Source organism: Rhipicephalus microplus, chromosome 6 (genome assembly GCF_043290135.1).
Source record: "Rhipicephalus microplus isolate Deutch F79 chromosome 6, USDA_Rmic, whole genome shotgun sequence".
In the NCBI taxonomy this organism is placed as follows: Eukaryota; Metazoa; Arthropoda; class Arachnida; order Ixodida; family Ixodidae; genus Rhipicephalus; species Rhipicephalus microplus.
The window spans coordinates 180,854,799-180,868,066 of record NC_134705.1 but is presented as its reverse complement, the minus strand read 5'-3'; the positions used below and the strand labels follow the sequence as shown (position 1 = coordinate 180,868,066).

General features: G+C 47.6%; 1 protein-coding gene and 1 long non-coding RNA gene across 3 annotated transcripts in view; both read right to left on the bottom strand.

The window, feature by feature from the left end:
• LOC142765719 (uncharacterized) overlaps positions 1-12,950 on the bottom strand; it is a 205,968-nt gene extending 193,018 nt beyond the window's left edge. The window contains exon 1 of one of the 2 annotated variants that reach the window (XM_075867203.1): positions 12,562-12,950. In XM_075867203.1, coding sequence (XP_075723318.1) covers positions 12,562-12,582 — 21 coding nt within the window. In that variant the 5' untranslated portion in view covers positions 12,583-12,950. The remainder of the gene's footprint in view (positions 1-12,561) is intronic. The other variant, XM_075867204.1, reaches the window with a different exon arrangement.
• LOC142765066 (uncharacterized) lies at positions 1,166-2,772 on the bottom strand. The gene is made up of 3 exons (XR_012884046.1): positions 2,614-2,772; positions 1,524-1,556; positions 1,166-1,199 (listed from the first exon to the last, which is right to left on the bottom strand). It is a non-coding gene; the product is annotated as an uncharacterized LOC142765066 (long non-coding RNA).
• Positions 12,951-13,268: the final 318 nt, after the last annotated feature.

Below are 13,268 nucleotides of genomic sequence, written 5' to 3'. Positions count from 1 at the left end.
AAAAAGCTTCAATTTTAAGTTTTCAGGCACACGAGTGCTCATTGAAAATGCATTCAGCACACTCAAGAAGCGCTTCAGGCAGCTCATGTACCTGGAGTTGCACACTATCCACTGGCTCAATAAGTTTATTACAAGCTGCTGTATCCTTCATAACTTGTGCATCGATTACGGTGATGAAGAGCCAGATGATGATAATGATGATGATGGAGCACCCAATGCTATTCAGTGGGAGAACTGCACAGATAACCACAGTGATAAAACTGATGAGGAGCGAGCTTTGCACAAGCTTGGCGAAATTAAGCGTGCAAAGGTATTGACCAAGCTCCTGCAAAGTGATTGTGGGAAATAACACCATAATTCTCTGTTTTGTCTGAACTGGCCCTTTAGTTCCCCACAGTAGTTTGGAGGCTGTGTGTGTGCACCAATGCGCAGCCCCCTTTATATACACAAACACATGTTTTGCACTGCACATTTTATTTCAACTAGCTAATAGTATTTTAGTCCACTGAAATTATTCATTGTCTAGGCCAAGAAATCGGCTCAAAAGCTTCATTTTTTCTTCGTGTTGTTTTGCTTTTTCTTGCCGAATGCGCTCCTTCTGCTCTTGCCTCTCTTGATGACGCTTCCTTCTTTCATTCTCGCGTTCAGTTCGTTTTTTTTCTTTTTCTTCCTGAATTTTCCTCATTTCATCAAAGAAGTGATTCATTTCCAGTAATCTAGAAGCCGAGGGTTTCGGCTTTTTGGGCTCAAGCTCCTTCGTTGTGCTGGTAGACTCCTGGCTAGTTGAACCTTGGCTTGTCAGCTCCTGGCTCCCTGATGCTTGGCTCGTCGACGCTTGTCTGGGTGGTCTTTTTATGGAGACTATTCCAGAGCTGTCCCTGAGCTCTTCTGGCTGAAGGCTGTCATCTAGCCAGCGTATTTTGGCAATGTCATCTTCAAAAGGAACGTCGCAAGGAGAATTCCCCGATTTGCTGTTATGTGCTGCAGCGCTTCTTTTTCGTCGCATGATTGTTTTGTAGCGGCTGCAGCACTGGTCAGCTGTTTTAGGGACCCCGACAGCCTCTGTAATGTCGGCCGCTATTTTGGCAAACATTGCCTTTTTATTTTTAAATTTTTCATCGGCCCTATTTGGGAAAAATACTGCTGGTAGTACTCGAGCAACAGCTTTGTTTCTCCCGCCGTCCACTCACAGCCTGTACCTGAAAAAAAAAGTGCTTGAGACATTTGTACAGACGTTACCAGTTGCACGTCACCCGACACAGTTGTTAGAGAGTTGTGGTATTCTGCTGTGTTGGTATTAATGTAGAGCTTATAGGCATATATAAGCACCAACCTGTTTTAGTTTGTCTTGATATCGATTTTTCTACTTTGATTTTTGTCGTTACAGTGCTTGGTGTTCTTTGCACTGATCTAACTGTATATATCATGTATAATTCATTACTTGAATGCATTTGTATCCTCTCCTGCTAGGGCCTCTAAATGGGCCTGCAGTTTTCTCTAAATAAATAAATAAATGGACTCACTGCGTTGCTCGCTCATTTGGCTGTGTTCTGGCACTGTGAATAGAAAAACCAAATGCATTGTTATTCATACAGCTGGTATACATGAAGCGACATAACGACCGATTTGTGTTCTGTGACACAAATTGCTGTACATTGAAGCACCATGTGAATTTCATGCAACTATGTATGCACTTAAGCTAAGCCATGTGAGGCTTCCTAACACAGCTTCACAAAACAGTAACTCTATGGTTGCTATGCTATCTCATCACGACACAAAATTTGGAATAACAATTTCACGTAAGCATACATGGTGGCATGCAAGTTCTTCAACAATAGCTCAACACATTGTGCGCATTCTTGATTGAATTACACACTCTCATCATGATGCACAGAGTTTCTGATCAGCTGACTGTTCATCAAAATGAAGCAGGATCTTTCAGGCCTGAAACAGGCAGTGACACTCCAGGAAAAGCAACGTAATTTCTGCGGACTGAGACCGATTCCTAATTTGGATGTGCTCAATGTCCCGAACTTGGTAATATTGCCAACCCATTAGATAGCAGAACATGCACACACGCTGCTACCTCTGCAGCTAAAATTTCCTGGGGGTTACTTTGGAGGTATCTCGCTGCAAATGCGTACCTGCCAACCTAGAGACTTATGAAATCGGGAGATTCGCCGCGGGAGCGGAGTAGGGGGCAGAAAACAATTGTTTTGGACGATCGGTCCAATTGCCCTTATACCAAACACGCTTGTCACCAACGCGGTTCGTTTCTATTCGTGTGGCTACATTCTAAAATGATAGGAAGTCGCTTCTTACTAATGACGCCGTTCCGTGCAAGAACAGCGGCGTCGCGCGCACGTTTACTTTTTGCTGTATATTTACAGCGGTGTTTGTGCAATCAATGCGGTGAAGGTTTTCGTTCTCCACGGACACAGGCAAACGAACAACGGTATGACGCATGCGATGCGTTTCAGTGACATGATCGCATCAGCAGTAGAGCAACGTTGCTACATGAACATAGCGTGTGCAGACAATCGCTCCACCCAACACGTGTGTTGCATTCAACTTACAATTACAGCACAGTGTTGAAATCGAGGAGACACTTACCATGTTGCTCCGCATACTGTGTGGTCACCATCGCAGACATCGTGGACAATAGCTGCTGCACGCTTGGCGTGATATCCATTTCACACAGGTGAATAGCGCTGAACAAGCAAACGAACGATGCGGCGATGCTGGTAAGCCACGTGGTAAACAGACAGCGGAAAAGACCACGCGCAAGGTATCCTGGGTAACGCAGCAGGGTTGTGTTCCGATGGCGGATTTGGAGGATTTGCTCTACGCCAGAGTCGAGTGCTCGCTCGCGGAGTCGGTCGGCTGCACCCACTCCGCCATTGGAATTCAACATAGGTTGCACCTGCACTCACGGTTAACTGTGGAAAGATGACAGCGATGACACGGTGGTGCTCCTATGAACCATAACTGTCATTTTGGCTATAGTAGCTGGCACCAGTAAATAACGCGTAAATGTAATTGTTGGTGTCTTGCGTCCAAAAACCACAGCGATTCCGTTATGAGAGACGGTGTAGCGGAGGGCTGTGGATTAAACACTCTGGTGTTTTCTTGTTTTTTTTAACAAGCACCTTAATCTAAGTGCACGGGCGTACACAATTTTTGTAAACATCGAGATGCAGCCGGCGCGGCCTGGATTTGAACCCACTACCTTCAGGCCAGCAGTGAATCGTCGTAACCTATATGTGGATCATCACAATTACTATATGCCACCTTGGTCAGGTGAAGTCAGAATATATTCGCAACGTATTGGTGGAGTCGCTAAATGGGACTGATGTCATGTTTACTGAATTTGTAGGCGGATGGCGCGACGTTTCAGTTTGTTGCGTACACGGAACACGAAAGTCCTTGTCTGCAATCTCGTCACGTCTCTTAACGCGTCACTGTGTAATCAATTCGGGGCTCCACCGATATTGGGATGACGTCATTTACGTCAGCAAGAGAGAACAGGGCAGTTTTTTTGGCGTCACACACGACCTGATTATAGGGGCGTGGAAACACACTTTTTTTTCGGGGAAGGGAGGGGGAGGGGGCAAGCTATGGTCATTTTTCGCTATGCATGCCATGGCGAAAGACATCTTTTTTTTTTTTTTTTGGGGGGGGGGGGGACTGGTCATCTGCCCAGCGACTTTGGCACACCGTCTCTTGTTTCACTATATATTGGCCATTGGCCAGTGAACTTCCGTACCTTTACAGTTTCATTAGATAAAGCTACGAGAATACGACACGTTCAGAATGTCGCTGCCAAAAAAAAAAAAATGTGCACGTGTACGACAACGTACAGAATAAACAGAGTTTATAAATACGTTACGAAGCTTGCAAGTGCTGTACTTGCAAGTTTTCAATTCGCGGATTGAAGATTTGCGAAATATAGCTTTTTTTTTTTTCCTTGGACAGTTGAAGTTACGTGAAAGGCATACACAAATCCTTGAGAGAGAAGCAACATACACATGCTTACAAACAAAGTAACACCTGTAAAGTTCGTGCATCTAGCAGCACAGACCGTTTCACAGCAAGCATTGTACAACAAGCGTCACAACCACCCAAGACACGGATTCTCGGGAATGAAATTCAATATTTCGTTTCTTTTTTTCCCTTTCTATCTTCCTACTTATTTTGCCCTCTGTTTTTTTTTTTTTACCTCGGAAGTGGACGACGAGTCATCCATCTTTTCAAAACGCGATCCCAGCAGAAAGCGCGCAAGAATTCGTGGCCGCCCCCCAAATTACGAGAAAGCCACGCTTTCCCAAAGCAACCCGACCCTCTCTTTTTGTGTCCGTTTAATTTATACCACTTTTCTGGGCCTGCTTTTACGGCGTAAATCGAGGCAGAAAGCTTCGTACACGATGTATGAAACTCGCGTTTGATTTAAAAGCTGCAACCCTCGCGAGGTGTCGCCCCATTCGTTACGTCTATCCGAGCATGAACGCAAGAATGTTGCGATATTTTGAAGAGGCCTCGGCGGCGCGCTTTATACTTCGCGAAAATTTCCTCGCCAACGAGCGGTGGGAGACTACGAAATACACTTTATCGTAGAAACAAAAGAAATGATTAAGCAATTACTTTGTGGTCTCTTTCTCGCAGTTGCGATATACTTTGTGGACAGCGCAAACACCTCATGACTGCGTTAACTGCGGCGTTTCCGAGGCCGCTGAAACTTGATATAGCAGACTATGTGCGCTTGGCCAAGGGTAGCTTGCACGTACGCTAACGCCATTAATCATTTCGGACAAGTTTGTTTGCTTCGTAATTGCGTACAGAGAGCGGACGATGTGTCTGCAGCTCGCGCGTGTGCTCGCAACATTCTCCCAAGTCGTGTGTCTCGGTTTGTACGTTGATTTATGGGCGGTGTTCTCGAAGGTTGAATGACCCATTTGGTTTCATTGAGTGGGTCTTTACTTGCGTTATGCTTGCTTTGTGCTGCAATACAAACGTTAAGGGCAAAAAAAAAAAAGAGTGCCCATAGAAGTATTTCACCCTTGCAGCAATGGTGAACCTCTGTTTTAGCGGGAGATTTGGGTGCATGTTAAAGAACCCCAGGTGGTCGAAATTTCCGGATCCCTCTACTACGGCGTCTCTCATAATCATATGGTGGTTTTGGGACGTTGAACCCCACATATCAATCAATCAAATCTGTTTTAGCGGGACTGCAAGGATTACGGTTGATACACATTCGAAGTATTCAAATAAAATGATTGATATGTGGAATTCGAAACGATCAGCATGACAGCTACACCTGCTGACGTGCTGATCTAAGAAACCTTCATTGTCATTGCGTACATTACGTGCGCACTCACGCGGGGGCTCATTGAGGGGCCTCGAAGTATACATTAATTATGAATCACCAACTGGCCTAATTGTCCACTGCTATTAAGTGCTGGACATAGGCAGGACGATGCGTCTCTTCCGTTTAGTTTTATGGCTACAAATGGCCCTTTTCCAGGGATTTGACAAAGAGCATCGGCTTTTATACCTATGCCGGAGTGAAGGAGGTCAGAATTGGTTTGACCATTTCGATCGCTCCTAAACGTGATTATATAGTGTCACGAACGTGAGAGCCTTTGCATTTCGCTACCATCACAGTGTGCGCTTCACCGCGACTGCGAATCGAGCCCACGACTATACACACACAGTCGACGTAACACCTTGTCGACGGGCTCTGCAAGAGTTAAACGACGTCCTAACCATATAACGCGACGCTGCATGCGCGAGACAGCTATGATTCTCGGAACCGTTTACACTCTTGTTCATCCACCTGCACGAAGCTCAGAAACCGTGACGCAATCTTATATTAGCGTCTCGAGTCAGACTCTTATCCCATGCACTTCGGCTCCCGTCGCGTGCAATCGGGTGTGTTGATACAATCGCGCTTCTCTCGATCCGAGATTGCCTTTCACCGGAACTACAACGAGAAAGACATGGACAGTGGCGATTTACTCGAAGTTCGAAGGAGTGGTCGCGCGTTCGCGAGGCAGCGAAGGAGTATAATACAGCCTGTCCAGCGCTCTGTCCGGCATCGCAGCGGGCATGGCGAGCCACACTAGCATATAGACGAGCCACGCTCACCGGCCACGCTTTTCGCGGTAAGCACGGCTAACGTAAATCTTTCTCGCCTCAACAACGCACCCACAGCGAGACGCTACACACGACACGCACACGAGGAACTCAACATATTGACGATGAGTTCGCGGAGATTTCGTCTTACATACGTTATGCCTCTCGGCTGCGTGTACGACTGGGGTGATAAGTTAGCAGCCGTGTCTGAAGACATAATCATCGGACTGTCCGAGATCGAAACAGTCGGCAAAGGCGTGATACGCGAAGGTGATAGACAGAGCCACGGCCACCGCATGTGTGTATACATCTCGTTGCTATCAGGACGTCCTTGCCCATCGTAGCTTCTGTCTGACATATGGGCAGAAACAAAAGAACAGACCGTTGGAAATGCGTTCATCCAGACGGGAGGGTCTCAGCGATGTGTCTGGCCTAAGCCTATATAGGAACACTTGTTTGTCGGCAAAGAGATGCGCACTTATTTATGCTGCGGCATGCACGCGCGGTTATATAAGCAAGCTTTTGCTGCGGCCACGCACTGACAACGCTCATTTGGCTTTGTTGTTTGCTTACTTTTACTCGGGGAAGGTTCGCTACGCGAAGGAGTCTGTGATTGCCAGGAAAGTCTCGGCTTTGCAGCCGCGAAAAAAAAAAAAAAAGCGAAGCCCGAGCCTGAACAGTACACGTATAGGCTGACGGTGGTTAAGCGGCTGGGCATCTATGTAGTGCACCTAAATCAATCATTTGTCCACAATGTTACTGAATAATGCAGAGTGTATATAAACGCTCCGTATGAACCGCGGAGCGTGAATGTACGCCCGGTCCGCTGTGTTAACCGGAAGACCAACAAACTGAGACACCTCGAGTGGCCTTTTCGGTCAATGTATTTTCCGCCGCTCTCCAGCAATGGTGCAAATAAAGTTGAATGCCATTACACACCATTCACACCGGCCTCTTATCTATGTGACCGGTGTGCCATCTGCATACGTGTCCTATAGGGCCTCCCAAACACTCCGGAATGCCGGGTTTAACGTTGCTTATATCCCAGCGCAGACATGGCTCAAGTACTGCAGTATATAACGTCGCAGTGTTATAGTATTCGAATCTCATGTGCCGTTGCACGTAGCGTCCCCTGCAAAAAGCTTGACCAATCTTGCACAGTTTACAAGCTACTGGTCAAGGTTTTTTAGTCCAATAGCTTAATTGTGATCTCATAGGTTTTAGAAGCTACTGCGTACTGAGAAATGCGGGATAAGCAGGCTGACGAGTAGGCGCGCGTTTGGTTTAGGGTCATGGCTAACTAACGCACAATTCATTGTATGCGTGCTTACGCTAAACCACTTGTCATAGTACACCACTACTCGAGGTTATCTTTTCTTTTACGCATGTTTTCAGCGGGAAGGAAAAACAGGGACGTGTAATTTGAAGTCGTACAGGTGACACGGGCTTGTACATACGCATCGAAGTGACCAATACTGCGAACACATTCCGGTTGCATTTACATATCTATTCACTTCAATCATGAGCAGCGTATTGCGGATATCCGACAGAGGGCAGTATAATGCTGTAAAATCCTGCACATATCTGCGTGTTTGTTTCAGCAGTACGTAAGGAGGTATCGACTAAAGAAAAAAAAAAAGAGGGGACCCCCCCAAACGGAAGCGGCGATTCTAATTCCACTCGGCACAACGACATATCGCAAAGGCGCGCCTTGTTAGTAACCACGCCAGAAACGACACACCTTCCCATCTCGCGCCGGCGCTCATTAAACAAGGCCCCGGCGCACAGTTCTCACTCCAAAAAAACGGCTGGCGACGAGTTCGCCTCGTTTGTAACTCGCCGCTTTTTGCTCGCGCATTTCGCGATAGTCGCCGTGGGGGTTTATTTCACAACGTGCCGCCTATAGAACGAACGAGTTCTTTCGCACACGCGTCCACAGTCGTTTTTTTTTGTTGCTGTTTTTTTACCCCTCCCACATACGGAGTGGGAGTAAACGTTGATGGATGAAGTGCCAAGACCGGTGTTACGAGCTGGTAAGCCATTGCAGCGTTCATGGATACCCACCGCGGGTCGCTCCGCACCGTCGCCTCTCTCTCTCTCTCTCTTGTGAACGAAAAAAAGAAAAGGCCACGGAATCTGATTACTTGGACCACGAGAAAGACACCTCAGTAATATACGGACAAGCCCTCGTTTTATCCTCTCCATCGTTTCTATTTCGTAACCTTCCCTCCTCCTGCGCTTCTCGTCTGGAGCGTCTTGGCCACCATGAAGAGGCCTCGTCGGGACCATTTATCAAGAGAGCACCTTTGAAGAAGCCACCGCCACGACCCTTTCGAGATCGTCTCGTATCGTTCGCACCTAAACGGAGCGGGTCACCCGATATTTGTGGTGCTTCACGCATGTCCCCGTGTCTCCCTCTATTAATTTTTTTTTTCGTCTGCCATGCTTGCTGCCGCTTATTTTGTTTGTTCCGACTGTTGGTCGCTAACGAGACGACCTTTTGGTGCTCCACACTGGACAAATAAATGGACAGTGATGAGCTGCAGAAACGCGATAGACTGCTAGCATGGCATTTGTTTTTCTTTAATTCTACCATGCAAAGACACGGAGACAAGTGAATAGGCTAATTTCGAAGCACAGTTTCGAAGCCTTGGTTCCTGAACTAAGGAAGAATCTGCACGGTTCTGCAGAAGTGTGTTCCAGATATGCGAGTCAATTGTAATTAGAAACTAATACCACTGGTGCGAAGAGCCAGCCGTTCTCGGCCCTCGCGCAGTAATGATGCCAGAAGAATGGCAAGGACTTCCAGAAGTGGCATGACGTAAGTTACTGCACACTGCCCTCCTTAACTTCATGTACCAATCATTGTCATTGAAAAGTACCGATACCTTTACGCAATGCCAAGCGGCACCTCGCCCTCAACGGTGACGTCAATTGACTTCCACGCCCTCATCCGGGCAGTCGTCAGCTGTGACCGGCTGTGACACATACACAGAAAGCGCCGCCATGCTGGTCAGCTATGGATAGCTTGCCCGTGACGTCATAGACGCCCAACACGGCAGCTCAGATGACGTCAGTGTTTTATAATCACACGGCGATTAACTTGCTTCAGAGCTAGTTAACTTGCTCTGATGTGGAACAGTGGAACGTTATTGGGCCTTTGTGTGTGAGTATGCTGAACCAGCATGCGATGCGCTCATATATAACACCAACATGACGTCACGAGGTTGGATTCCCGCTACGCTAGTAAGTGTTAGTAATGCGGTGACTGGGGCCAGTTAGTTCATATCGAAGGCTTGTAATACGCCTTGTAATACGCGTTTTGTAATACCTTGCACTGCATACATGAAGATAAGGAAATAAAGTAAGGTTACTTATTCCACAAGTTCACTTCAGAGGCAATAATGTCACTTTTATGCCATAGATACATGCCATTTATACCATTCATGGCACACATGTAATATATACAGATGTTAGCATAAGTGTGCAGAGCACGGTATCACGTGGCAGAAGGCATTGATGCTCTTCTGGCGACCAGACGCCTGCTGTGCCGTCGTATCAGTTGGCCTGTCATGTCTCTCTCTCCGACGCGCTCGTCGCCAAAACGACAAATCGGTGTTGCAGTCTTTGCTCCATCAAATTTGTGCTGCTTTTTTTTTATGTGGCGACTGCGACGGTTCCAGCGCCAGGCTCGCGCAGTTATTTATGCTGATTGATTAGCATAACTAAGCGTAGCCAGCCTCGCAAAACTTGATGAGGCCAAGCCCATAAAATTAAGTTTTTCTCAGCTCAGCCTGCCTTTGTCGCGGGGGTTAAGTAAATGTAAGTGTAGCCGAATATGATCCAGCTTAGTTGAGCACCGTATCACCTAATAAATTCGAGAGTAAGTTCAGTTAAGCTCAATTCAGCTTGCTATTTTTATGTTATGCTAGTAAAGCTGAGACGCGCACAGATGGGTCAAGTACACGTTCAGCCAAATCCAATAGAGCATAGTTGATCTATCATTTATTTAGCCGAGCAAACTCAGCCAAAAAAAAAAGAGGCAAACCTTTTTGCGGCCAATTAATCCAAGTCGACTTCCCCACGAGCCTCTATAGAGCTGCCAAAGTACCTTAGCAACCAGACCACCACAGTGCTGCACAGGAAAGCGGAGCTGAGAAAACTTGATTTTGTGTGCTTCGATTCATCAGGTTTTGCGACGCTGGCTAACGCCTAGTTATGCTAATCATCCGGCATTAATAACGACGCAAGCCCTGTGCTGGAACCGGCACCGTTGGAGCTGCTATGTAAAAAAAAATAAAAAAGAATATCGTCATTTAAAAAAAACGGCATGGAGTTCCAAGAGCAAACACAGCGACAATAAGGTGTCGTTTTGGCTACCAGCATGTCGGAGAGAGCGACATGGGATGCCAATACGACGGGTCTCGCATGCGCACAGCAACAGATGCTCGTGCCACTTTCTTATGAAGAATTGCTATGTCACGCTGATAACACGCGCTATGTGCGTGGCGGCCCGAGAGGCGGATGCGTGGTGCGACGGCTCGGAATGGTGGTACTTTCCTAAAAGTACCCAGGGGCTTGAAGGCCAAACCTCATAAGCGCGAAAATGCACGCGACAGCGACGAGCGACGCGACGTAGATCGTCTTCGCGCGATCAGTCGCTAGCGCAGGCAAACCTCATTCACGCGACGGCTTCGGCGAGCGAATTCCACTGTTGCTGGCATGAGGCCGTCTACTCGCACCAAGAAAACCGCGTAGCGAGTGGTATGCAATTTAAAAATGTCATATATTGTGTAATGAAACAGAAAGTGTTTATTATTGCCTTGCAGCACTTTTTTATATGCACATGCGTAATAAACATTGCGTTATTTCTTGCTGCGCATACGTCACTCGGGCAGGGTCACGTGCACATATGTAGTCTTCGTCTTTTCCGGTTTTTCGCTATTGGCTGCTTGAGCCCAGCACTTCCGGGCGATGAGCGACGGTTTCCAAATCTGAAGAACCGAGCGATCGCGCGAAAACGAGCACGCGACACGTCGCGCGAACGCCCTGTTTCGTCGCTCATAGCGTCGCTCGTCGCCGTCGCGTGCATTTTCGCGCTTATGAGGTTTGGCCCTTATTCGGCCACTGGATCTCGTCGTCTGCATTCTTATGCTCGCGCCCGTGCAGCCTCCTGCATTTTTAATCATATAGCGCGAGCATCGACCGCAGGCAGTACACATTAGCGCCTTCTATGGAAACGCCGATAATCTACGAGACCAGTAAGAGTACGCGAAGGCTCGCAAAGCAGCGCTAGAGCAAGCGTCGTCTGCCACGCTGTTCCCTTCAGGACGATGCCCGACCACTACAATGACTGTATTAGTCTCCCTAGATTAAAGGAAAGAGGAAAACAAAAGGGGTGTGAACAAAACCATGCGCACATCTTAAACCGCCAGTGCTCTACTGATTCGTGTTCTCTTGGTATTTCTCGTGATTACAGTCACAGATTGATTGGTATGTGGGGTTTAACGTCCCAAAATCACCATATAATTATGAGAGACGCCGTAGTGGAGGGCTCCGGAAATTTCGACCACCTGGGGTTCTTTAACGTGCACCCAAATCTGAGCACACGGGCCTACAGCATTTCCGCCTCCATCGGAAATGCAGCCGCCGCAGCCGGGATAGGAATCACAGTCACAGAAACAGCTCAAAGTTAATGCACAGAAAATTTTGGAATAAAACGTATTCAAAAAGTAATAAACTGCAAAAATTTGCCGCACGGTCTTCGTCAGTTTATTCCACCTAAAGGAGGTGCTAGTAATGGCAGCAGCGCATGCTATTGAACGTAAACGTGGAAATGTAAAAAAAAAAAAATGTTCGTGACGTTTCTATCTGCGATTCAGCGCACTCCGGGGTACCTTTAACGTGAAGAAAGGGAGCGCTTCATCTTCAAAGAACCAACCTGACAGACGACGGTTGCGCCAGCGCTGCTTTGTGCACCTGCGCGCATTGTGGTAGGCACTGCGCTGTGCTCCCGACCGGGTTGCAGAAATCAGGTGCCTTTTCTCATCTTCTAACCACTACCACCACCACCATTGTTGCCGGTCTCGCTGACTATCGCCGTTGTAACGCGCTGATACTGGCTGCTGACGACGTTCGTGCGATATTATCAAAAAGGCTGGAGGCTGTACATGCCATTTATGAGACGTCGAGTTTCCTACCGGGACGAATAAAATTGCCAATATTATTTTCTCGTGCCACCAATCGATTTACAGTTCTGGGACGTGAATCGAAGACATCAGCTTGTGAAAACTATACTGCGGTGACAAAGTACCACGCAAGCGGTATACACAAGCGTACCGCGTGGCTTCACGCATTCCACTTTTTACCTAAGGAATGCGATTGAAGAGAAACAGGAACTCGTCTTATGAAGCTGAATCTGCCACTTACACTCACCGTATACTTGGTCATGCGTCCGTCAGTCACTAGAAGCTCACTGCAGCATGTCCGTTGATGTCGGCGTGGCTGTGGACTTCGTCGTATACGCGAAATACGCACAGCACTCACTGGCTATGTAGCACGCGAATAACGCGTATACTATAGCACCGAGGAACCGGCAGCAGCAGTGTATACGTCCGGTCAGGCCACGCTGCAAGTTGTTGATGCTCTGTACTCCAGTTCACACAAAACCAATGGTCGGAGGTGTTACCTCAGTCTTGCGTCGAGTCTCGGTTACACACTTTAGGTGGGACACTTCACGGCTCGATTTCAAGGCGCCGTGGGACAACGCAGACGGTGTGGTGTATCCGACGCCGCCAACCGTCCGTTCACCGACTGCAGCGCACGTTGGTCTATCGGCAGTACTGTGAAACTTCGCGAACGGTAAGAATGGTTTTATCTTCAGTTGTTACGGCAACCGGTGCTTTTCGCGATATCTGGAATGATTAAGCGTTGCGGCGAAAGTAGGTCATGCGGCGGACCGACGGAAACGGCTGCATCATGCCCGTTCTGCAGCTGTGATAACACGCACCGAGCCACATACGCGACTACTTGTCAATGAAGTCACTTGTACCGAGAAGCGCCGGTTGCTGTAGCAACGGCAACGAGATCCTTTATGTCTTAGAATGTCGTGTTATACCCATTGACGAAACTTCAAT